The sequence below is a fragment of the Microcaecilia unicolor genome, chromosome 3 (assembly GCF_901765095.1).
Source record: "Microcaecilia unicolor chromosome 3, aMicUni1.1, whole genome shotgun sequence".
In the NCBI taxonomy this organism is placed as follows: domain Eukaryota; kingdom Metazoa; phylum Chordata; class Amphibia; order Gymnophiona; family Siphonopidae; genus Microcaecilia; species Microcaecilia unicolor.
Window position 1 is genome coordinate 85,637,892 of NC_044033.1, and position 27,117 is coordinate 85,665,008.

A 27,117-nucleotide genomic window follows, 5' to 3' on the forward strand; every position below is an offset into this window, starting at 1 on the left:
GCGTTGGCCTTCTATCTGGAGCGGACACAGCCCCACAGACAGTCCGCCCATTGTTTATTTCCTTCGACCCCAATAGGAAGGGGGTCGCTGTCGGGAAATGCACCATCTCCAATTGGCTAGCAGATTGCATTTCCTTCACTTACGCCCAGGCTGGGCTGGCTCTTGAGGGTCATGTCAAGGCTCATTGTGTTAGAGCCATGGCAGCGTCAGTGGCCCACTTGAAGTCAGCCACTATTGAAGAGATTTGCAAGGCTGCGACGTGGTCATCTGTCCACACATTCACATCACATTACTGCCTCCAGCAGGATACCCGCCGCGACAGTCGGTTCGGGCAGTCGGTGCTGCAGAATCTGTTTGGGGTTTGAATCCAACTCCACCCTCCAGTACCCGATTTATTCTGTTCAGGCTGCACTCTCAGTTATTTGTTCTTCGTAGGTCAATTTCTGTTATGCCCTCGCCGTTGCGAGGTTCAATTGACCTGGGTTATTGTTTTGAGTGAGCCTGAGAGCTAGGGATACCCCAGTCGTGAGAACAAGCAGCCTGCTTATCCTCGGAGAAAGCGAATGATACATACCTGTAGCAGGTGTTCTCCGAGGACAGCAGGCTGATTGTTCTCACCTACCCTCCCTCCTCCCCTTTGGAGTTGCGTTTTACTCATTCCTTTGCTTGTCATTCAACTGAGCGGGAACGTTCGCGCACGGGCGGGAAGACGGCCGCGCATGCGCGGTGGGCGTGCCCTGCGTGCGGGACCGCCCCCGAAGTTTTTTTTCCGGTTGGTGGGGGCTGCCGTGGACGTCAACCCAGTCGTGAGAACAATCAGCCTGCTGTCCTCGGAGAACACCTGCTACAGGTATGTATCATTCGCTTTCGCCAGGATGGGCATGAGGTCAGGGAAAGAATGTTGGCAAGACAATTGACTGGTTCAGATGGAACTCTGACACCATTTTCGGCAGGAACTTAGTGTGTTTGTGGAGGACTACTCTGTTGTGTTGAAACTTAGTATAAGGTGCATCCACCACGAAGGCCTGAAGCTCACTGACTGTACGAGCTGAAGTAACAGCCACCATGAAAATGACCTTCCTAGTCAAGTACTTCAGATGGCTGGAATTGTGGCTCAAAAGGAGCTTTCATCAGCTGGGTGAGAACTGCGTTGAGATCCCATGACACGGATGGAGGTTTAACAGGGGGCTTTGACAAAAGCAAACCTCTGAAGAAGCGAACAACTAGAGGCTGTCCAGAGATGGGTTTACCCTCTACACGTTGATGATAAGCACTGACTGCACTAAGGTGAACCTTACAAAGTTGGTCTTTAGATCAGACTCTGATAGGTGTAGAAGGTATTCGAGCAGGGTCTGTGTAAGGCAAGCAAGGGGATATAGGGCCTGGCTCTCGCACCAGACGGCAAACCTCCATTTGAAAGACTAGCACCTCTTAGTGGAGTCTTTCCTGGAAGCCAGCAAGACCCCGGAGACACCCTTCAAAAGCCATGAAGAAGCGAATTCTAGGCTCTCAACATCCAAGAGCCAGAGATTTGAGGTTGGGATGTAAAAAAGACTCCTCATTCTGTGTGATGAGGGTCAGAAAACACTCCAATCTCCATGGTTCTTTGGAGGATAACTCCAGACGTAGAGGGACCCATATCTTTCATGGCCTGTACGGAGCAATCAGAATCATGGTTCTGCAGTCTTGCTTGAGTTTCTACAAAGTTTTCCCCACTAGAGGTATGGGAGGATATGCATACAGAAGACCTAACCTCCAATTGAGAAGGAAGGCATCTGACGCTAGTCTATTGTAGACCTGAAGCCTGGAACAGAACTGAGGGACCTTGTGGTTGATCTGAGTGGCAAAGAGATCCACCGAGGGGGTGCCCCATGCTCATAAGATCTCATAAGATCTTGCAGGCAATGCCCATATTGAGAGACCACTCGTATGGTTGTATTATCCTGCTCAATTGTTTTTACCCGCCAGATAAGTGGCTCAAAGGACCATGCCATGTTGGCGAGCCCATGCCACATCCGGTCAACCTCCTGACACAGATCCGGTGCCCCCCTGCTTGTTGGTGTAATACTTTGCAACCTGATTGTCTGCCTGGATGAGCACAGTTTGATGAGATAACCGATCTCTGAAAACCTTTAGTGCATTCCAGATCGCCTGGAGCTCCAGGAGATTGATCTGAAGATTCCTTTTCTGGGTGGAACAAACACATTGGGTGTGAATCCAATTTACATGCGCTCTCCATCCCAGGAGAGTGCATCCATCATCGGCACCTTTTGTGGCTTTGGAATTTGGAATGGAAGTCCCAGAGTCAAATTAGAGCGTACAAGCTACAGGGACACTTGGATGACATCTTCCAGGCTCCCCGTGGCCCGACACCACTGAGAAGCCAGGGTCCATTGAGTTGGCCCAACAATCTCAACATCTGCTGAGTTGTCACCTGCTGAGAGGCTTGAAGCCTAGAAGTGAGTGCAACAAGAGTGTCCACTCTAATCTCCAGAAGGTAGGCTCAAACCGTCTGTGTATCCAGCAGGGCTCCTACGTATTCCAATCGCTGGACAGGGCGAAGATGGGACGTAGGATAGTTTAAAATGGACCCTAGTAGCTCGAGCACCCGAATAGTCATCCGCATGGACTCCTACCATCCGAAGATGTGCTTTTTACCAGCCAATTGTCAAAATTTGGGAACACGTGGACTCCCAGTCTGCGCAGCGATACTGCAACTACCGCTAGACATTTGGTGAAGACCTGGCAGCTGGCTCAAGACCAAAAAGTAACACACAGTACTGAAAGTGTTGTATTCTCTGTCGAAATTGGAGATACTTCCAGTGAGCTGGAAGTATCGAGATGTGAGTATAAGCATCCTTTAAGTTCAGAGAGCATAGCTAATCTTTTTCTGAATCATTGGGAGAAGGGTTCCCAGGGAAACCATCCTGAACTTTTCTCAGACTAGGAATTTGTTCAGGCCCCTTAGGCCTACGATGGGATGCATCCCCCCACCCCCCATGTTTGCACAAGGAAGTACCTGGAATAGAATCCCCCACCCTTCCTCCCTCGATGGAACGGGCTTGACTGCGTGGGCCTTCAGAAGGGCTGAGAGTTCCTCTGCAAGTACCTGTCTGTGCTGAGAGCTGAATGAATGAATGGACTCTTGGTGGGCAATTTGGAGGTTTAGATTCCAACTGAGTGTGTATCTGAGATGGACTATTTGAAGAACCCACCAGTCGGACATTATAAGGGGCCATCTTTCTTGAAAAATGTCAGTCTCCACCTGACAGGAAAGTCATCCAGTACGGAGACTTGTACTGTGTGTCTATGCTCTGCTGGAGCCAGTCAAAAGCTCGTCACTTGCTTTGCCTGGGGAGCAGCAGGGGGTTTTGGCGCATGCTGTTGGTGTAAATTAGCATCCTGGGGTTGAGTCTGAGTAGGCTGGCAAGTCGAAGGGTTATACTTACGCCTCTGATGGTAATAGGGGATTCCTCCTTGTCTTGCCAAAAGTCCTCCTAGCTGAGGAGGCAGATGCAGCTCCTGGAGGGAGAACATAAGAGTAGCCATACTGGGTCAGACCAGTGTCCATCTAGCCTAGTATACTGTTTTCCAAACAGTGGCCATGCAAGGTCACAAGTACCTGGCACAAACCCAAATCGTGGTAACACTCCATACTACAAATCCCAGAGCAGTTGCTTCCCATGACTACCTCAATTTCAGACTATGGACTTTTCTTCCAGGAATAAGTATTGCCATGCAACTTCCTTGAGTGTCCCCTAGTCGTTGTACTTTTGGAACAAGTAAAAAAATTGATTTACTTCTACTACACCACTCAGGATTTTGTAGACCTCAATCATATCTCCCCTTATCTGTCTCTTTTCCAAGCTGAAGAGCCCTAACCTCTTTAGCCTTTCCTCATATGAGAGGAGTTCCATCCCCTTTGTCATTTTGGTCGCTCTTCTTTGAACCTTTTCTAATACCGCCATATCTTTTTTGAGATACAGCAACCAAAACTGAACACAATACTCAAAGGTGCGGACTCACCATGGAGCAATATAAGGGCATTCACTATCCTTTTCCTAATAATTCCTAGCATCCTATTTGCTTTTTTGGCCACTACCACACACTGAGCAGACAATTTCAGCGTATTATCTACAATGACACCTAGATCTTTTTCTTGAGCACAGACCCCCAAGTTGGACCGTAGCCTCAGGTAACTGTGATTCAGATTATTCTTTCCAATGTGCATCACCTTGCATTTGTCAGCATTAAATTTCATCTGCCATTTGGATGCCCAGTTTTCCAATTTCCTAAGGTCTTCCTGCAATATTTCACAGTCCACATGTGTTTTAACAACCTTGAATAGTTTTGTATCATCTTCAAATTTGATCACCTCACTTGTTCTGATTTTCATATCATTTATAAATATGTCAAATAGTACTGGTCCCAGTACAGATCCCTGCGACACTCCACTGTTCACCCTCCTCCATTGAGAGAAATGACCATTTAACCCTACCCTCTGTTTTCTGTCAATAGCTAATTCCTAATCCACCCCAGAACCTTGCCTCCTATTCCATGACTCTTTAATTTTCTCATGAGTCTCTCATGAGGAACTTTATCAAAAGCTTACTGAAAATTTAGATAAACTACATCAACTGGCTCACCTTTATCCACATGTTTATTCACGCCTTCAAAGAAATGAAGCAAATTGGTGAGGCAAGACTTCCCATGGCTGAACCCATGCTGACTCTGTCCCATTACACCATGTTTGTCTATGTGTTCTGTAATTTTATTCTTTATAGTAATTTCCACTACTTAGCCCGGCATCGACGTCAGGCTTACTGGTTTATAATTTCCCAGATCACCCCTAGAACCCTTTTTAAAAATCAGCGTTACGTTGGCCACCCTCTATTCTTTTGGTACTACTGACAATTTTAACGACAGAAGAAATGGTATCAGCATGTTTTTTGATTGGGTCTACGACCTCTTCAACCTTCTCTCCAAAAAGGTTATCCTCCCCAGCATGGGGCTTCCGCCAACTTCAGCTGAATGGAATGTTCCTAGTCAGAAACATGCAGCCATGAGAGTCTGCGCGTTGCTACACTCTGGGTAGAGATCCTGGGATGCCACATCAAAAGTGTCATGAGTGCCCCTGACCAAGAACTTTTGACACGCCTTCTGCTGCTTGACCAACTTGCAAAGTGACTCAGCTGTTTTGTTTATATGGCGATGGCGATCTAATCTTTTAATTACCCCAGATTAAGGTTCTGTGGAACTGAAACGCCAGGTTTTTGTAGCAGTGGGCGTCAGGAGGTTCAACTATTTTCAGCGCTGTGACTTTCTACGTCAGTTAAGTGCTGGGGTCGCTGTTGGTAGAAGTTGTTTTTAAGAAAGTATAATACAAGCTCTTTTGTATAAAATAATAGTTTAGCATCAGGCCGGTGATTAAGAAACTTTAAAAGTGTTGCAGATCTGGAATGGCTGTGCGTCATAACAGATCTCATACCCAGTGTAACAATTTTTTGATGCTTCTGTCCTAGTCCTAGTGGTCTATGTATAAATATTAAAAACACAAGACAATAAAAATAATTTCTTTGTGGGGTGCAAATGTAGCAATCAGTGAAGGAATATGTGTGATATTTAGTTTTGGCTGCCCAGTTGCATCCTTGTTCTGTTTATAAACCTAATTAGTAGCAACATTCCATGCTATCAATCCCAGGGCAAGCAGTGGCTCCCCCCCCCCTCCCCCCCCGTGTCCATCCATTGTACTACCTCAACACAAAAAAATAAAAATAATTTCTTTTTGTGGTGCAAATGTAGCAGTCAAAAAATGTGTGATATTTAGTCTTGGCTGCCCAGTTGCAATACTTCCTTGTTCTGTTTAGAAACCTAATTAGTAGCAACATTCCATGCTACCAATTCCAGGGCAAGCAGTGGCTTCCCCCATGTCCATCCATTGTACTACCCCACTTCCCAATTCATGATCACTGATCTTGTGGGCGTCAAGTCCCTTGGTCTGTCCTATTTTCTATAAAGCTTTGTGGGTAAGTTCTTAAAAAAAAATGAAGATGCATACCTGTAGCAGGTATTCTCCGAGGACAGCAGGCTCATTCTGGAGAGTTCTTTTTGTTTTCAAAGTTCCAGTCTCCTGGGCCGTCGCGGACGACGACCCATACGTGAGAATGTTGAGCCTGCTTGTCCTTGGAGAATATTTATTACCTTGATACACCTCTTGACACAAAACAAGGAAATTTTATTAATAAGGTCACTCCTACAGAGAGGTCACCCACCTGCTTTTTAGCTAATAAAAATAAAAAAAATAACCAGCATCTCAACAGTCATTTTATATACATTGGGAAAAATAAAGATATTCTGATAAGTCCCCAATTTATCTGGCTCGGAGGGTTAGGTCTATACAACAGACTTGGAATATAAGTGTTAGATCTCAAATAAGAAAGGCTAGCTGCTCCTTTGGAATAAGAGGACAGCTGAGAAAAAAATGAAAGGATTTTGGTAGATCTTTTTCTCTTTTTGTTCTTCCAACAAGTACAAAAGGTCAAACAACTAAAATATGACTTAGAAACATTTGGTTATCAAAGATGTTGACCCTGTTATAGCTTCTGTCTCCATCCAGATAGCATGATTAAAGGCAAAGGACTGGTTCTATATGCAAGATGCCTTCAGGTTCAATCCATTGAAACAAGTGGAGGAACTGAGAAGCATCTGTAACAGTGAGAAATGCATTAATGAAATAGTTCCTGAGGTGTCAAGAATCTCCACCAAAAGGAAAGATACAACTGTACTGAAATGGGACACATCACCTGACTCTATAAAATCAGCGTTCCAACTCTGCCTTCCCTTGAACTAAAGGACCAATATGCAGCCTTTGAAGTGGATCAAGTGAAAACATTTAGGAGCAGGAGAAACAGGAGCTCAAACCCCCCCAAAATTGTTGGGTCAGTGACTACTAGGAAGCAAAGGGTAATAGTGACTGATGACTGCCTTTTGAGAGGTCCATCTGCCAACCTGACATGATGCTCCAGGGATGTGCCATCTGCCTGGTGCCAAGATCTGAGATGTTACAGATAATATCCAGTGACGACATGGCTCTGGAGAGGGTGAAGCAGATAGTTGTGCAGATGGTGTTTTCGTTGATCCTCCTTGTTGAGTGCAAAGGCCAAGGAAGAGAGAGGCACACATCTCAGGTGAATGCATGGCTATTCAAATGGTATTGTCAAGTGTTTTTTTGACTGGACCATGGGATGATTTTCCAAGGATTACTGAGAAGAGATAGTGACCTATTAAAGAAGGGGTGCAATATCTTCCATAACAAGAAGAAGAAGAAAAAAAAGGGCTTTAAATTAGGGTCATGGATAGGTGAATAAAGCCCCCAGGTAAGTGAAACCATTAAATGCCTCTATAGAAATGGGGGGAAAAGAACAACTTCTGGAAAGCTGTGTATACTAATGCCCACAGTATGGAAATAAGTTTCTGAATCTAAAGGCTGTGATGAAAGATGCTGACTTGAATATAGTGGCAGCCATGGAGATATGGTTCACAGTGAACCATGACTGGGATATAATTACACTGAGCTGAAATCTATTCAGGAAGGAGTGCTGTATATGAAAGCAATAAAATTGCAGGGATTATGAGGTGGTAATGTAGAAAAAGGGAATGATTATTTGCTGTTCTCCTTGGACTTGTCTGCCACATTTGATTTGGTGGATCATTGCATCCTATTAAACAAGTTACAAGAAATAGGAATAACTGCCATGGCATGGCAATAGTTCAGATCTTATCTTTCAGATAGGACCTATAGGGTATTCTGGCACAACACTACTTCCAACTTTTTTTTTCAGTTTTTGTGGTGTACCAAAAGGTTCCCTACTGACACCTACCTATTCATGGCTCTAATAGCTACATTAATACAAACCTTAGAGCTAACTCCTTTTATTTAACATAGATGATAAAACAGATTTTAGCAACTCTCCATTCATGTAACTCATAAGAACTGTTAGCTCTTAATTTAAAACTGTGCACAGTTTCTCAATGGTTAAAGGAAAAACATGCAGTTGAAGTTGACCAAAACTAAAGTGCTACTGTTTTCTAAGAGCAGCAAACAGATTTTATGTAGATAATACAAAAATCCCTATTAGTGAGACCACAAAAATAATGGGGGTTCTTATTGATTCTGATCTAAATTTTTGTCCACATATCCCATCAGGGATTAATTTATTTTTTCAAATTTTGCCAAATCAACTCTGTGCACAATTTGTTGGACACCAAGGCACTTCAAATTCTTCTTCATTCTTTAGTCATTACACACTTCGATTTATTGTAGTGCCATTGTTCAAGGGTCTACATTCAATAGAAATTAGACACAGTTAATGCAAAATGTTGCTATAAAACTTATTCAAGGCCCAAAGAAGTTTTATCATGTAACACTACAGAAGCAGAACATTGGCTGCCCATTGAACCATGTATGATTTACAAAATACTACTACTTGTACATGAAATCTATCATTCGGCCTGGCCATATTGTTTTTATTTGCTACCTAATCCCACATTCCCCTTCACGTAGTCTTCGGTTGTTCCATCATTTTGTCATGCATTCTTGGCTACCTTCTGAAATTCAGGGCCCCTTTTACAAAGTGGCGGTAAGCCCAATATGGGCTTACCACTTGCTAAAAAGGAAGTACCGCAGCAGCCCAGCAGTACTTCCCACCCCCAACGCTGTCATATCTGGCGCTACAAAAATATATTACCCGGCTGTAATCGGGCAATGCCACGCACTGTCCTGTTACAGCTGGAGCCCTTACTGCAGTCTCAGTGGGTGGTGGTAAGGCCCCCCCCCCCCCTCCCCGAAATGGCCGTGCAGCAAGTGCTTCATTTGCAGCACGTCCATTTCTTTAAATAAAAAAAAAAAAAGATGACCTACCTTTTACCAGCTGCAGTAAAAGGGGACCTTGTTAAAAAAAACATACCAATGTCAGTGCAGGCCCCCTTTTGTCGCAGTTTGGTAAAAGGGGCCCTCAGTGTTTAGTGTCACTGATCCAACTTTGTGTAATAGTCTTGCACAGTACTTACATCAAGAACAGTCTTTCAGAAATTTAAGTTCATCTAAAGACTTGCCTCTTCCAGAGGGTATTTGAATGAACATATCCTTCTCTGTTTCGTTGCCAACGCTATGGTAGAGTGTGGCAGTGAGCTAAGAACATAGCAAGGTTATAATCTTTCTTCTCTGCTTTTTTATTTTGTTCTTATTTTCTTTTTATATAGTCTTATTGTACACCACCTTGATGATTTGTCTTATAAGGTGGTCCATCAAATAAACTGAAACTTGATATAGAGATCTCGTTCACAGGCAGAAGAATTTTTTTCTGTTCCAGGGTCTTTACTTCAGTAAGTCTCAGGCACTGCTGTGAGTGCAACTTTTGCACCCTTGATAGCAAATCTTTTTTATGAATGATTTTGAATCAATGTGGTTATCTTCTTCACCTTTTTATATTGTAAGCTCCTTTGAGCAGGGACCGTCCTTCCTTGTTAATTTGTACAGCGCTGCGTAACCCTAGTAGCACTCTAGAAATGTTAAGTAGTAGTTTTTGCCCTATATTTACAATGGCATCAGTATATAGACCAGTGGCGTAGCCAGAAGGCAATTTTTGGGTGGGCCAACAGGTTGGATGGATGGGTACTAGAGAAACACCTGCCACCTGATATGCCCTGCCCACGCCCCTCTCCTACCCCACTCCCAATAACTTCAATGGGAGTAGCAGTGCTGGCCTCAGTGGCTGCAGGCCACATTGAGAGCTAGGGGAAATATAAGAGGGTGCGCTCTTCATCCAACACTAAGCCAAGGTCCACCAACACATATGCTTCCCCCAAATATGCCCTAAATATTACAGTGGGGCCCTAAAATATCAATACATCAAGAAAACTGAACAAGCCAAAGTACTATAGAATACTACATAGAAAATTGATGCTAACAGAATACTTTAGTCACACACACACACAACACAAACGCCAAATACAGAATCAGTGACCACAAACCATAAACAAATTAAATCAAAATCCAAGAGGCCAAACCTTGCATTTAGCACAGCACAGAGAAATAGAATGCATTTTCTCCTATACTGTGCAAAATATGATAGCACATGCAAGGTACAGTGTTAGGGGAGGTACAACTAGGGCAACTGCGTTTGGCCCCCTAGCCAGAGAGAACCCCAGGCCAGTTGGAAGCTGAAGAAGGTGCAGCCTGTTAGTAAGCTTTGGGGTCCCCTCCTAAATATCTACCTTCGGCCCCAGCCATATCTAACACCAGCTGTGGCAGGATGTACATTTCAAATCTGACATTCTAGTCACAAAATAGAAAAATAAAATTATTTTTTTCTACCTTTTGTTGTCTGCTCATTTTATTTTTCCAAGTCATGTTGGTCCCAGGCTCTGGTTTCTATATCCTTCTGTCTTCTCTTAGACATGAGACTTTGGTGAGTGAGTTATTTGATATTTCTACTCTCTCTCTCTCCATGTCCACTATCCATCTTCTTCCATCTCTGTACTTCTGTCTTCCTCCATGTTCAGTATCTCCCTTTCTCTTTGTCCCTATATTTCTCTGTCCAGCTTCTCCCCTCTCTTTGTCCCCAGTGCCATTATATCTCTACCCTCTCTGACCGTACTAATACTACTACTATTTAGCATTTCTATAGCGCTACAAGGCGTACGCAGCGCTGCACAAACATAGAAGAAAGACAGTCCCTGCTCAAAGAGCTTACAATCTAATAGACAAAAAATAAATAAAGTAATCAAATCAATTAATGTGAACGGGAAGGAAAAGAGGAGAGTAGGTGGAGGCGAGTGGTTACAAGTGGTTACGAGTCAAAAGCAATGTTAAAGAGGTGGCCTTTCAGTCTAGATTTAAAGGTGGCCAAGGATGGGGCAAGACGTAGGGGCTCAGGAAGTTTATTCCAGGTGTAGGTGCAGCGAGACAGAAGGCGCGAAGTCTGGAGTTGGCAGTAGTGGAGAAGGGAACAGATAAGAAGGATTTATCCATGGAGCGGAGTGCACGGGAAGGGGTGTAGGGAAGGACGAGTGTGGAGAGATACTGGGGAGCAGCAGAGTGAGTACATTTATAGGTTAGTAGAAGAAGTTTGAACAGGATGCGAAAACGGATAGGGAGCCAGTGAAGGGTCTTGAGGAGAGGGGTAGTATGAGTAAAGCGACCCTGGCGGAAGATGAGACAGGCAGCAGAGTTTTGAACCGACTGGAGATGGGAGAGGTGACTAAGTGGGAGGCCAGCAAGAAGCAGATTGCAGTAGTCTAAATGAGAGGTGACAAGGGTGTGGATGAGGGTTTTGGTAGAGTGCTCGGAAAGAAAGGGGCGGATTTTACGGATGTTGTAAAGAAAGAAACGACAGGTCTTGGCAATCTGCTGGATATGAGCAGAGAAGGAGAGAGAAGAGTCAAAGATGACCCCAAGGTTTCGAGCTGAGGAGACAGGGAGAATGAGAGAGCCATCAACTGAAATAGAAAACGGGGGGAGCGGGGAGGTGGGTTTGGGGGGTGGGGGGGGAAATGAGAAGCTCGGTTTTGGTCATATTTAATTTCAGGTGGCGTTGAGACATCCAGACAGCAATGTCAGACAAGCACGCTGAAACTTTGGTTTGTATGCAAGGTGAGATATCAGGGGAAGAAAGGTAGATTTGGGAATCATCAGCATAGAGATGGTAGGAAAAGCCATGGGATGAGATTAATGAACCAAGGGAAGAAGTGTAGATAGAAAAGAGGAGGGGATCAAGAACAGAACCCTGAGGTACGCAGACAGGCAGAGGGATAGAAGTAGAAGAGGATCCACCAGAGTGAACACTAAAGGTGCGGAGGGAGAGGTAGGAAGAGAACCAGGAAAGGACAGAGCCCTGGAATCCAAGTGAGGACAGGGTATCGAGAAGTATGCTGTGATCGACAGTGTCAAAAGCAGCGGAAAGATCAAGAAGAATGAGGATGGAATATTGACCTCTGGATTTAGCCAGTAATAGGTCATTGGAGACTTTAGTAAGCGCACTTTCGGTTGAGTGGAGAGGACCGTACCCCATCCAGCTTCCCTTCCCTCTCCAGTATCTGGTTTGGTTGCTTGATTGCCTGGCCGCCCACCCACCCCACCCTCCCTCATGCAGTAGGTTTAGTATTTGTTCCCTTTTCCTTCATCTCCTTGGTCTGGTATCTGTTTCCCTTCCCTCCCTCCTTGTGCTGTACCAGCAGTTCTCCTCCCCCCTCTTCCTCCTATGTCCAGCAGCTCTCTCCCTTCCATCCAGATCCCCTCCTACTCTTCCTCCCACATTCAGCAGTATTCTCTCCAGCCCCTTCCTCTTCCTCACACATCCAGCAGCTCTCTCCCTTCCACCCAGATCCCCTCCTCCAGCAGCTCTCTCCCTTCCATTCAGTCCCCTCCTCTTCCTCCCATGTCCAGCAGCTTTTCTCCCATTCCTCCAGTCCCTTCTTCCTCTTCCTCCCTTGTCCAGCAGCTCTCCAGCCCCTTCTTCTTCTCCCTCCCATGTCCAGTAGCTCTCTCCCTTCCATCCAGATCCCCTCCTCCTTTTCCTCCCACCTCCAGCAACTCTCTCCCTTCCATTCAGATCCCCTCCCTCCTCTTCCACATCAAGTAGCTCTCTCCCTTCCCTCCAATCCCCTTCCTCCCACAAGTCCGACTCAGGCAAAACTATCCCTTCCCTCCATCCCCCCCCCCCCCCCCAAAGGTCCAGCACTTACTTTAGTTCTGCCCTCCCGCCCATCCAACATCCTTCGCTCGCTGTCGCTGCCTTTTCTCCCACGGCTCCAGGTACGGCTGTCCGGAAGGCAGTGTTCAGCACTGCCTGCGTGCATGCCTGCCCTGAAATAATTCTTCTCCCCAGGCGCCGCTGCATCGGTCCCTGCATTCTCTTTTTTTGCCTGTCACGCAGAGCTGCCATTCATACAGGCAGCTCCGCTCCCCTTTGCCGTGTCCATCCGACCCTCTCTGATGCACTTCCTGTTTATGTAGGGCCAGATGGAGGTGGCAAGGGGGAGTGGAGCTGCCTGTGTGAATAGCAGTGCTGCGCGACGGTTGAAAAAGAGAATGCAGGGACTGATGCAACGGAGCCTGGGAAGAAGAATTATTTCAGGGCAGGCAGGCAAGACAGCGGCCGAAAGATGTTGGATGGGTGGGCCTGTAGGGAAAGTGGCTGGGCCTGGGCCTGTCCAGACCTGCCCGTGGCTACGTCCCTGATGTAGACAACATATTTCTTTCGTTGTCAGGCTCGGTGCCAAAATGGCAAGCACTCTTGCAGTGGTTAAATTCATGTAATTCTCGCATCCAGTTTGACATGCATTTTGATTTTTATCATATTACCATTCTGGGTGTTGGTATCATCATTTGTAATCAGGTTTTTGTTATCTCTGTTTTTTCAAAACCTATTGATTGCAATACTCTTCACTACACGAGTTCTCATCTGTGGCATTTAAAGAATGGTTTACCCTTAAAATCTGTCTGCTCTTTATTTAAAGACAGGCTTCTTCCCACAGTGGTACACTGATCCTTGGTAGTCTAGTGCCATCCTGTATTCCCTTCCTCCCGGCCCTGACGTGGGGCATACATGGCTATAAAATAGACTCCCCCCACACACACCCTTCTAAGGGAACTTAAAGCCATAGTGGGTCCATTGGACCCTACCTGTCCTTCCAATTATCGCCCCATCTCCCACCTCCCTTTCCTATCCAAGATACTTGAATGTGCTGTTCATTGCCGTTGCCTTGACTTTCTTTCATCTGAAGCTATTCTTGATCCACTTCAATCTGGCTTTCGCCTCCTTCATTCAACTGAAACAGCACTTGCTAAAGTCTCCAATGATCTGTTCTTGGCCAGATCCAAAGGTCTCTATTCTATCCTCATCCTTCTCAATCTATCTGCTGCTTTTGACGCTGTTGATCACAGCCTACTCCTTGATACGCTGTCCTCACTTGGATTTCAGGGCTCTGTTCTTTCCTGGTTTTCTTCTTATCTTTCCCAGCGTACCTTTAGTGTATACTCCTCTACTTCTGTCCCACTGTCAGTTGGTGTACCTCAGGGATCTGTCCTGGGATCTCTTCTTTTCTCTATCTATACTTCTTCCCTTGGTACTCTGATCTCATCCCATGGTTTTCAGTATCATCTTTACGCTGATGACTCCCAGATCTACCTCTCCACACCAGAAATCTCAGCTGAAATCCAGGCCAAAGTATCAGCCTGCCTGTCTGACATTGCTGCCTGGATGTCTCAGCGCCATCTGAAACTAAACATGACCAAGACTGAGCTTCTTATCTTTCCCCCTCAACCAACCTCTCCTCCTCCCCCATTCTCTATTTCTGTGGATAACACTCTCATCCTTCCTGTCTCATCAGCTCGTAACCTTAGGGTCATCTTTGACTCCTCCCTCTCCTTCTCTGCACATATTCAGCAGACTGCTAAAACCTGTTGTTTCTTTCTCTGTAATATCACCAAAATTCGCCCTTTCCTTTCTGAGCACACTATCAGAACCCTCATCCACACTCTTATCACCTCTCGCTTAGACTATTGCAACTTGCTTCTCACAGGTCTCCCACTTAGCCATCTCTCTCCTCTTCAATCTGTTCAAAATTCTGCTGCATGACTAATATTCCGTTAGTGTTGTTATGCTCATATTAGCCCTCTCCTCAAGTCACTTCACTGGCTTCCTATCCGTTTCCGCATACAGTTCAAACTCCTCTTATTGACTTATAAGTGCATTCGCTCTACAGCTCCTCAGTACCTCTCCACTCTCCCTACATTCCTCCCCGGGAACTCCGTTCACTGGACAAATCTCTCTTATCTGCACCCTTCTCCTCCACTGCTAACTCCAGACTCTGTTCCTTTTATTTTGCTGCACCATATGCCTGGAATAGACTTCCTGAGCCGGTACGTCAAGCTCCATCTCTGGCCGTCTTCAAATCTAAGCTAAAAGCCCACCTTTTTTATGCTACTTTTAACTCCTAACCCTTATTCACTTGTTCAGAACCCTTATTTTATCATCCTCACTTCAATATTCCCTTTTCTCTTGTTTGTCTGTCCTAATTAGATTGTAAGCGCTGTCGAGCAGGGACTGTCTCTTCATGTTCAAGTGTACAACGCTGCGTACGTCTAGTAGCGCTTTAGAAATGATAAGTAGTAGTAGTAGTCCAGCAAATCTTGAGCTGTAGGAGAGTTCTGTCCCTGCAACATCAGATGATGCTTTTGTGCCTGATGCGATACAGCTTGTTGTTCAAATGGTTAAGTGGCATTGGTTTGCAAATGGAATTTGTGGCTGTTTTGTATATTAGACTCTCTACCCCTATGTAAATGAGGTTACAGAAGTAATGATTATGTACAGGCTTGTGTAACAGAAAAAAAAATTACCTCCACTTGTGTTAAAAGTATGAACCTGAACAATAATTATGAAAATTTAATGAAATCCATAATATATGCATATATATTTTTGCTTTTATTTCAGATCAAACACACCTGGATAAAATAAAAGCATTCGGTTCAGTGCCATACGTTGCCAGACCATACTCAAACCAAAATGGTCACACAGGTGCGGAAAGTAGCAAAACCAAATCAACAATTCTGTTACCAGTATGCATGTTACCTGTGTCATACCATTATATGCAGACACCGTTAACTTTGATACATAGCGTTTTTTTTATTGAACTGTTTATTACAATAATTTTGCTAAACTGAGTACAGTGTTCTTTTTTTTTTTTTTTTTTTAATTTGCTCTCATTCTCCTTTTTGTTTCCAACAGCTTTTCTTGTCAAGCTGAGAAAGTTCAAACCAGCAAACATCCATCCTGAGCCAGAAGCCAGTGATTTCTCACAAGGCAATGACATAGCATAATAGATTTGATTTTCTAATGCAGATTTGTATAATTTTTTTTTCCATCTGTATTGTATTTCTATGATTTCTTATTTTAAGAAATTTTCATAGTATGTACAGTTTGTCCAAGAAGTAGAAAGTCTTTTTTGTAACAAAATAAACTGAACAGCTTCTGCACAGCTAAATACCCTGCATGTTTTTTTTTGTTGTTGTTGGAGACAGTCTTTTGAATTCTATTTCTTTCTGTCACTTTCAAGCATGTAGCAACATTTTAATAATACAGAATTGGTCCTTTGGAGTATGTTTCATTCTTCATTGCCTGTAAACCATTCCATGGATTTGTCTTGAGATATGTAGCAGCTTTTCCTTCCGCTGCATGATGGACTATAAGAATCTTATAAAATGTAAAAAAAAAAGAAGAAAACTTTAGTAGCACTATAGAAATGATTAGTAGTAGCTGTAATTTGTGTTCTTTATGTGAAACAGGAGCAGGCTCCATAAATTAACAAGTAGCAAAGCTAGGACTCTCCATTAATGAATAAACACTATGTATAAACCCTCTAGTCAATATTCAGCCAGCATTGTTTTTAAACGTTGTCTGTCGCCAGCTAGATTAGCCCCAAATATACAGTACCGGGCAGTGTGCAGGCCCTGGCAGATCTGGGGCTAATTTTCCTGATGCTGGCTGCCAGGGCTTATGCGAGTCCTGGCTTATTCAGCCAGGACCCGTATATCTTTTTTTTTTTTCCCCCTTAAAAAAAAACAAACCCTCCTTCTCTCCCTCCAGCCAGTCTAAGTAGGCACCCCCCCCCCCCCACCAGGTTAGAAAAAATGAACAATTGTGTGGTCAGTTGCAACAACAGACTTGGCCGTTTTAGACCTGATATTCAGATGGTCCAGCCAATGTCTAAAGTTAAGCACCAGCACTTAACTTTTTTCATATGATCACGTGACACCATGGCGGAGAGCAGACGCATCTGAAGAGCTCTCCGACCTCGATCCTCCCTCCCAGAATCAACGGGCAAATAACAGATTTAAAAACCCAACAAAACGTACCGGTACACAGGCGAGACCTTCACAAGCGGCTACTGGACGGCTGGAGCAGGGAATGGCAGCGAAAACCGCCCAAAAAGAAAAGCTGCGGCAAAAACAAGCGGAAACCAAAATGGCGTCTTCACCCGGCGTGTCAGGCACCACTCTCTCTCCAACGTGGGTGGTGGAGATAACGGCAGAGATGTCTGCTGTTATGGAGGAGCTCCTAGAAAGACGATTCACACCCATCGATGTGAATTTGGAGAATCTGCATGCACGCATGGACGATTTGACGAGAGTGTGTGTGCCTGGCAGACCCGAACGGGGGTGGTGGAAGACAAGCTGCAGGAGATAGAGGCCGAGCAAAAAAAACAAATTGAGGCCCTCGAACAAAAGCTGGAAGAGTTGGAATCGCTCCAGACGCAATAATTTGCGTCTGGTGGGGCTTCCGGAGGCCATGGGAGGCAAGGATTTAATTGAGGAGCTGGAACATTGGCTCACAGCCAAAGTGGACTTCCCTGCGCGCCTAGGACCCCTGAGAGTGGAGAGAGCCCACCGGCTTGGTCCTCGCACAGAGAACAGAAATAAACCCCGGGTGCTCATCATGAAAATCTTAAATTTTAACCACAAGCAATGTATTTTACAAGCCTCCAGGAAGGACAATGTATTGCTTTATGAGCAAAAAAGAATCTTGTGTTTCCAGGATTACTCGGCTGGGGTAGCGGGGAGAAGACGGGCTTTCTCCCCGATATGTACCGCATTGTTCAATCGGAAGATTAGATTCAATTTGCTATATCCAGCCCAATTGAAGATCACACACAAGGGAACAGCATATATGTTTGACGGAGTTGAGGAGGCAAAAAACTTTGTGGACAAGATCGAGGCAGATGGAATGGGAAGCACCGGGAACGGTAGCCTGAATTGAGTTGAAGGAGAGACTGAGACAACGCTGGCTTGCTGGATCAGAGGGAGTTTTCTTTTTCTTTCTCATGGCCGTACGGATTACAGTTGTTAAAGTTGTGCCTGGCCTGGCTGGGGCGTTTGCGCAGTTAACAGCTGAGGCGTATCATAAGCCCTTAGCGGGTTCGGGATGTTAGAGGCTACGATAGTTTGTTTAGAGTAGCCAAGGAGGATTTAATAATCTGAGATACCTGCAGGCTATAAACAGCATGGACTAGCCCAGGCAAGGTTGGACAACCCTGAAATCTAGATGCGGCAAGCCGGATGGAGGAACACCCATGCCTGGAGACCGGGACTGAATAGAGCAAAGCAGCAGGAAGCTTCTCCAAACCAGAGACAGGTTAATTGTATATAAGTTTTACTGTGTAACCTTTTGAGGGAAGGAACATGGATAGCTGGGTAGAGTGGATGTGTTAGAGGGGTACACAATGTTTGGTGGAGATTGTTGGGAGGGATGGGTGAATGGAAAGAAGGACACTAGGGGTTGGAAGCCACTGGCTGCAGTAACACAGTAGGCACGGGAGGCGGGAAAAGTGATCCGTTCCCATGCGGGGGAACACCAAACAGGGGAGTGGGGGCGGGAGGGGAGGGGCAGAGCATGGGAAGGGAGGGAGGACGTGGGGAAAGGAGGGTGAAGGGAAGGGACAAAGTGGATCATGATCAATCAGCGAGCTGGGGAGGGGAAAGCCATCTGGGACAGAGTCAGGAGGGATATTTAAGATGGTCTTGGGGGGGGGGGGGGCGCAGGCTGGGGTGCCACCCTGAGAAAAGAACACGATTTAAGAGAAACACAACAGCAAATAGGTTTGCCTGTAGATTATGGTTAGACTCGTCACTTGGAATGTGGGTGGGATCCATTCACCAATAAAAAGAACAAAAATCTTACAAAACCTTCACAGAAACAAAGTAGATATTGCCCTATTGCAAGAAAAGCATCTTAGTCAGGAGGAACATGCAAAACTTAAAACCTGGTGGGTGGAGGAATGCGTCTCTGTGGGAGCACAAGGGAAAAAAGGAGGGGTGGCAGTGTTAATCCGTACGGGACTGCCTGCAGTGGCACACCCCCTTGAGGCAAACACCAAAGGTCGATATGTACTAGTGGAACTGGAAATTATGGGCCGGAAAATATTAATATGCAATGTGTACGCCCCCAACCATTATGACAAGCAATTCTACAACCACCTGTTACAGCGACTGCTTTCTTATCAGGGGGAGCAGGTGCTGGTGAGGGGAGATTTTAACACGGTGTGGGATGCTTCGGTGGACAGTACACAGGGCAAGAGAAGTGACTCGGTAGCATCCAATAAAGGTCTGAAAAGACTAGGACAACTGTTAGAACTCATAGATGCGTGGAGGGTGTTACATCCTACTGACAGAGATTATACCCATCATGCACGAGCACATGCCTCCCAAGCCCGGATAGATTACATACTCATACCAGAAAATATGCTTGAAAAGGTAACGGACACACGTATAGGGCCTTATACGATTTCGGACCATGCCTGGGTGTGTCTCGAATGGGGAGAACGGAAACCCCAGGGGAACTCTTGGCAGTTCCCGTTAGAGCTAGTGGGAGATGAGAAATTCAAAGCCAAATTAAAAGAACAATGGGAGGATTACACAACATTGAATCAAACACATGCAGAGAACCCCCTTTTATTTTGGGAAGCGGCGAAGGCAGTACTGCGTGGTGAAATAATTAGTTACTATCATCATTTCAGGGCAGCCCGTAACAGGGAAATAATAAGGTTAAGTAAATTAATATGTAAGGCCCACCAGACTTATGGTAGGACACACGCTGAAAACCACCGCAATAATCTTCTAGAACTTCAGACTACATTAAACATGTTACACCAACGGGCTATGAAATCTCAAACCTATTATGAATTTCAACTACACAGATTTGGGAACAAGGCGGGACGCTTGTTAGGATGACTAGCTGCCCCGAGAGGGAACAAGAGACAGGTCTTGCAGGTGAGGGGAGAACAAGGGAGAATGGAGCATAAAACGGAGAAGATATGTGAGGCCTTTGCCAAATATTATAGTACCCTATATGCAAAACCAAAGGAACGGGGACTGCAGGACTCTATATTTAGATAATCTAGAATTACCAGCCCTTAACCAACGGGACAAAGATAAACTAAACTTACCAATTACGGTAGAGGAGGTAACACTGGGTATTAAACAAGGGAAGTCACTAAAGGCACCCGGCCCAGATGGGTTACGTATAGAATTTTACAAGTTAATAGGTGACCACATTGCCCCGACGTTAACTAACTATTTTAACAAAATAATAGACGTGGAACAACCTCCGGAGGGTCTGTCCCTTGCACGAATATTGGTGCTACCAAAACCAGGCAGGGACCCACAAAATGTGGAATCCTACCGTCCAATCTCCCTGTTGAATGTGGAAATTAAGCTACTCGTGAAAATAATGGCCAACCGCATGAAAAAGGTCCTACCAAAATTAATACATGAAGCCCAAACCAGATTTGTAGAAGGTAGGGTAATAGCCAAGAACTTACGGAAAATCATAGGGGCCTTAGGAGGAAATATAAGGGCACACCAGCCCTTCTGATTAGTTTTGACGCCGAAAAGGCGTTCGATAAAGTGCATTGGCCATTTCTATTCTCCACGTTGGAAAGGTACGGATTTGGTGGTCGATTTATATCGGCTGTGCGGGCTCTTTACTACGAGCCTAAAGCGAGGATAAGAGTCAATGGGATGGAGTCAGTGGAATTCCCAATATATAGGGGAACACGACAGGGTTGCCCCTTGTCGCCATTATTGTTCGTCTTGTCACTCGACCCACTGATCCGGGATATCATAGCCAGCCAGACGATACAGGGCATACACATGGGTAAGGCCGAATTTAAAATAGCAGCTTTCGCCGACGATCTTTTGGTATTGATCACGGACCCCCAGAAATCGTTTTCGGTGTTAATGGAGACCCTAAAAGAATATGGGGACTACGCAGGGTTAAGCCTGAATCTACTAAGTCGGTGGCCTTAGCCTCCTCAGAGGAAGTGAGAAATTCATGGGACCAGGATTTCCCTTTGAGTTGGGCAGAGGGATCATTTAAGTATTTGGGAATCCACTGGACTATGGACCTAGAGAAGCTGCATGACTTAAATATTAATGTCTTAGAGGGAACAAGACGTCGGATAAATAGCTAGAAGGGCCTGCCATTATCTCTGAACAGTGGGATAAATTTAATCCGTATGGTGATATTCCCGAAGTGGTTATATCTACTGCAGATGCTGCCCCTGCGCCTAAATAATAGATTTAACACACAAACAGAATTCTCAGCAGGTTTTGCTGGGCAAAAAAGAAACCTCAAATACAGGCCAAAATAATGAAGGGAGGATGGAATACAGGGGGGCCTGGGAATGCCGGATTTAGCCATATATAATCAAGCATGTCTACTTAGACATATAGGAGATTGGGTAAGCCAATCCAACGCATTTACGCTATGAGAACTGGAACGGGAATATTTTACCCCATATGACATCATCACACTGTTACATTTAGATAAAGGACAAATCCCGGCACCATTCAAACACTGTCACTGGTTGCAGCCTATGCGCAAGGCATGGGAGTTACTAATTAGGACTCCGGGGGGCACGCCAGGAACATCAGAACTCCTAAAGATTAGAGGGAACCTGAGTTTTGAACCTGGACAAACAAACCAGGCCTTTTATAGGTGGGAGACTCAGGGAATCACAAAGGTGGAACATTTGCTCAGTAGAGAGGGGGACATTATCAAATTCAAGGATTTACAAAATAAGATAGGGAACGCATGGGGGACTATTTTCCATATGTGCAAGTCAAACATTACATTTTGAGTCTTAACCAAACGACACTACGATCGAAAATTGGTGCTCAGATACAAACCTTTTTTCAGGACCTGGAGGTGGTAGGAATGACAGTGTCCACTATAAAACGTGCACTAGAGAAAAGAGGCCCCACCAAAGACAGGATACATTAAACACAAGTGGGAACAAGACTCGAAGGGGCATGTGGGGAACTGGGATGTCGGGGGCAACGTTGAGACGCATTCCGAAGCTCACCACAGACGGAGAGGCTCAGAGAGAGCGGATATAGAGTGACAATGCGAGCCTATATCTCAGGGCAACAATGGGGACATATGAATCCTACTAGGGATGCGAAATGTGCTAAATGTGACAATGTAGCTCCCACATTATTTCATGCCTTTTGGGCTTGCCCGAGCATTCGTGCCTTCTGGAGGCAAATTCAACACTTCCTGATTAAAACGGTACAGGGATTGGCAGGGGGGACGTGGGACCATTATGTGCTGGACACACAATCTGCGTTTAACTCAGGCGAAAGAACCTAGGCTATGGTGCCGTAAGGTCTGCCTGATAGCTCGTAAGACCATATTACAAAAATGGATATCTCAGGATCCACCTGCATATTGGCATTGGCGGAACCAAATACATGAAATGGCAACCTGGGAAGCTAGAGAGGCGAGAGGCAACCCAAAACGGAAAAAAAATCTTCATGCAAATATGGGGTCAATATATACAAGGGCTGAGCCCACGAGGAAAAGGTTTATTGCTCAACCATTTGTGATTCGTTTTCAGATAACCTGATTTATAAGTGAGTTCTGTTCCAGATGGGGCTTGGGGGGAGAAAATATGGAAAACCTGTTGATGTTAGACTTTACATAGCTTACACCAATGTACGTTGGAAGAATTGATGTAATGTATTGGAAGTTTAATGGTTGTATATCTTTGGTTGTATATCTTTGGTTGATCCATCAATAAAAAATGTTGAAACATAACTTTTTTCATATAGTCAGTGGGACTATTTCAATATATATCATCCTGCACTACAATCTCAGAACTCTTACAATACAGAATCCTGTTAACCCTTCTGTGTATATAATACCAGTATTGGTTTAGGGGCCCTTTTACTAAGTCGCGTAAGCGCCTACGTGCTCCCAACGCGCAGCAATTCCAAGTTACTGCCTGGCTACTGCATGGCCTGTGCGGTAATTTCATTTTTTATGCGCACCGGAAAATATTTTTATTTTCTGGCATGCGGGTGGTAATAGGCATTTTATGCGCATAGACCATTACTGCCTACTTCCCAATTAGCGCGTGAGACCTTACCACTAGGTCAGTGGCTGGTGGTAATAAGGTCTCAGACCCAAAATGGATGCGTGGCAATTTTCATTTTGCCGCACATCAATTTTCCGCAAAAGTTTTTAAAAAAAGGCATTTTTTACAGGGCCCTGAAAAATGGTTGTGTGCGCCCAAAACATGCATCTACACTACCGCAGGCCATTTTTCAGCATGCCTTAGTAAAAGGGCCCCTTAGTAATCTATATACATTTTGAGATGTATATATAGGGGCCCTTTTACTAAGTCACGTAGTGCCCACGCACACCCAATGTGCGTCAATTTGCGATTAATTCCCTGCTACCACGTGGTCCGGGCAGTAATTTCACTTTTGACGTATGTCTCCTATGTGCGCCAGAAAATACTTTTTATTTTCTGGCACATGGTGCTAATGGGCGGTGAAAGGCATTCTACGCATGTAGACCTTTGCTGCTCAGTTAACACATGAGACCTTACCACTAAGTCAATGGGTGACAGTAAGGTCTCAGACCCAAAATAGACATGCGCCAATTTTCATTTTGACACACATCCATTTTCGGTCAAAATTAAAAAAAAAACATTTTTACAGGTGCGCTGAAAAATGATTCTGCGCGCTTTCAAAACACATGCCTACGCTACCGCAGGCCATTTATCAGCGCACCCCAAAATTTGTTCTAAATTTTTTATTTGAGGGAAAAGACCTCAGCTCTCACGGCTCCCAAATATGGAACGTGTGGCAGAACCTCACATCAATGCCACCATCATTGGTCTAAAAACCCTCCTTTCACTTATTAATTATACACTACCAATTTAAAGTTATAATGTAAATATATAAATTTTCAAAATTCTAAAATGGTCTATATTTGAATTTTATCAATAGCACATGATTATTCATAGTAGCATTTCACTTAGGCAAAAAATTTATCTTGAAGCTGGTTTAAACTCTTGGGCTCAATGGAGCCGTCCATTTCACCGATCTCGGCTTCGTCAGGAGCCTACGTCTCAGTGCCTTGTTACGGAGACAAAAAAAGCTGACTCGTAAAATAATGTGGTATGGTTAATTCGCTAATTGCCTAAAAATAAAACACAGAGTTACAATTTAATACAGTTCCTGGAAAACAACTCTCTAGCCTTTACCGAAAAATGAGAAATAATACAGAAATTGGTAATTACTAAATTCACATAGAATATTAATGTGTGTCAAATTAATTGACTACGGTAAGAAAAAGAAATACATCTTCGTCCAAAATAACAGGTAATTAGGATCCAAAAATCAGGGGGAAAAATGTTTAAGATTAGTGCAACCCATAAGTCTCTCACCAGCCTATCACTACAGTGTGCAAATGGGACTTATACAGTGACTAGCCGTTGAGCCCGTTAAAACGGGCTAGTATGGGGTTTTGGTAAGGCCCCCTCCCCCCCCCCCCCCCCCCCCCCCCCCCCCCGGAGTCGCCACCACCACCCCTGCACCCGGCCCGGGCCTCTCTTCGGTATTGAACTTACATCGGCGAAACGTAGGCAGCACGCAGATCAGCTGAGCTCCCGTCGGCCTTCCTTCTCTGCCTGTGTCCCGCCCTCGTGTGACGTAATGTTGGAGAGGGCGGGACACAGGCAGGGAAGAAAGGGCAACGGGAGCTCAGCTGTTCTGCGTTCTACGTTTCGCCAATGTAAGTTCAATACCGAAGAGAGTGCTCGGGTGGGGGGGGGGGCAGCGGTGGCGGCGACCTCGCGGGGAAGCAGTAGCGATGTTGGCAGCTTCGTGCACTTTCCCTCTCTGTCCCGCCCCCGTCATCACGTATTGATGCGGGGGCGGGACAGAGAGGGAAGTCTCTACTGCGCATTTGCGAGTGAGTACAGTCACTCGCCATTTATATGTTTGATATTTATCTCTTCTTTAGCCACAAGAAGTTCCTCTAGTTGCTTAGGATCAAAAAATTGAAACTGTTTACCTTGAAATAATACAAAACAAACATGGGAACTTAAGTACAAAATTAGCGCCCAAGGCCAAAATCCTTGGTCAAAAGGCCAAAAAGGCCTTACGCCTTTTCTGTGTTTCTCTAGAAAGATCAGGAAATATTCTAACTTTATATCCCAGAAACTGTGTGTCCAAATGTCTTAATGTGGAGTGGCCTAGTGGTTAGGGTGGTGGACTCTGGTCCTGGGGAACTGAGTTTGATTCCCACTTCAGGCACAGGCAAATCACTTAACCCTCCATTGCCCCCTGTAAGCCGCATTGAGCCTGCCATGGGTGGGAAAGCGCAGGGCACAAATGTAATAAAAATAAAATAAATGAAAGTCTCATTACAGCATTGCGATCCATCTCCAAAGAAAAGATACCACCATAGTAGTTCTCTGCATAATCACTTCCAGTGAAGACTCCAAAAAGGATGTTAGGTTCATACCATTCTCCAACTTGATTTTGAGAATTCTCACCAACAGATTTTTTTGGCATCAGTAAATACTGAGCTCGAGTTATTGGAGGCAGTGAGTCACCTGACATCCCCAAAATTTCAATTAAATATTTCTTAACCATATCTATAGGCGTAATTAAAGGTGACCTACGAAAATTGGTTAGTCTCAAATTAAGCCTCCTAACTTGATTTTCCAAATATTCCAATGAACGATGAGTAAAATTCTTATCCTTGAGACTATTCCCAATGATTCCAAAGTCTGAATTTTTGATTCTATAAGTTTTACTTTAGTGGACTATTGAGCAGTCTCCTGTGCTTGAAGAAGGGCAGCTTCGGAGAAAACCTTTATATCGTTAGTATTTTTAAAAGTCAAGGATTGTAAAGAAGAATGCATATCAAATGTTAGGGCCCAAAGTAACTACAATGTCACAACGGCAGGTTTATTAAAAGCCCCTGAAAGTATACCAGGAGAAGGCATATTGAAAATCTGGTGTAGAGTACTCACTGTTTGATGAGGTAAAATTTGTGCTGCATTTTGAAATTCTTCTTAATCAGATACCAAATTCTCCATTGCTATGGGTAAGTTTCCTCCCTGCTCACCCGGTACCTCATTCTGAAAAGATCCGAGGGCAGGACTTCCCATGGTTGTGGGGGAGCCGCTCACACAACAAGGCTCAAAGAAGCCCTGTCAACACTGCTGGCTGATGCCGATCCGGTAGTGCTGATAGGAGGACCCCTTCATGGGTCCAGCTGTCAATCCAAATCTTTCCAGGGTCGTCTGTATCAGAGCCTGGGTCCCGGTGGGGGTCGAGGGAAACTCCCGCACCTTCCCTCTCCTTTTCCCCATGATCAAGGGAACAAAGAGCTGCTACGGAGAACGATACAAGGTAGGATTTGGGAGCAGCTGTTGCAATGTTTCTTTACGGCGCCATCTTGGATCCCTCTTTTTCTTTTGGATAAGTTTTATCTGCAGATGCATGACACAGTGATGGGGGCAGCAGTGACACCAGATATAGCCAATTTATATGTTGCTCATTTTGAGGCTACTCTTTTTACAAGATCACTCCTACAAGTCTAATGTCATCTTTTACAAACATTATATGAATGACATTTTTCTACTGTCCCGTCCTATCCTATCTAATTTATCTAGGAATCTTCACGACATTGACCCTTCATCTCTATCCTCCCATGTTTCAAACCTCCTCTCTACTGTGGCACCATCCACGTCTGTCAACGAGGCTGTTTCTTCTTACAACAATACTCTATCCTCTGCCTTAGACACTCTTGCACCTTTGATGACCCGCCCTGTAAGGCGTACAAAACCCCAACCTTGGCTGACTTCTAATATCCGCTACCTACGTTCCTGTACCCGCTCCGCCGAACGCCTCTGGCGGAAATCTCGGGCCCTTGCTGATTTCTTACACTTTAAGTTCATGCTGACCTCCTTCCAATCTGCTCTTTTACGTGCCAAACAGGATTATTATATCCAACTGACCAACTCTCTTGGCTCTAATCCTCGACTTCTCTTCACCACATTGAACTCTCTCCTCAAGGTGCCCCCTCCCCCAACTCCCCCTTCATTATCTCCTCAGACCCTTGCTGAATTCTTTCACAACAAGGTTCAAAAGATAAACCTTGCTTTCTCTACCTCACCAGCTCTCCCTCCACTAGTCCGTTCCCCTCTCTCTCCTTCCCCTCATTCCCTTTCCTCCTTTCCTGAAGTTACTATTGA

At 44.9% G+C, this 27,117-nt stretch overlaps 2 protein-coding genes across 2 annotated transcripts in view; one reads left to right on the plus strand and one right to left on the minus strand.

The window, feature by feature from the left end:
* Positions 1-16,039, plus strand: part of TRMT61B (tRNA methyltransferase 61B) — an 80,229-nt gene extending 64,190 nt beyond the window's left edge. The window contains exons 6-7 of the mRNA XM_030196136.1: positions 15,495-15,578; positions 15,789-16,039. Coding sequence (XP_030051996.1) covers positions 15,495-15,578; positions 15,789-15,880 — 176 coding nt within the window. The 3' untranslated portion in view covers positions 15,881-16,039. The remainder of the gene's footprint in view (positions 1-15,494; positions 15,579-15,788) is intronic.
* Positions 16,040-16,149: 110 nt separating this feature from the next.
* SPDYA (speedy/RINGO cell cycle regulator family member A) overlaps positions 16,150-27,117 on the minus strand; it is a 183,468-nt gene continuing 172,500 nt past the window's right edge. Inside the window, exon 6 of the mRNA XM_030196137.1 lies at positions 16,150-16,253. Within this exon, the coding sequence (XP_030051997.1) occupies positions 16,165-16,253 (89 nt within the window). The 3' untranslated portion in view covers positions 16,150-16,164. The remainder of the gene's footprint in view (positions 16,254-27,117) is intronic.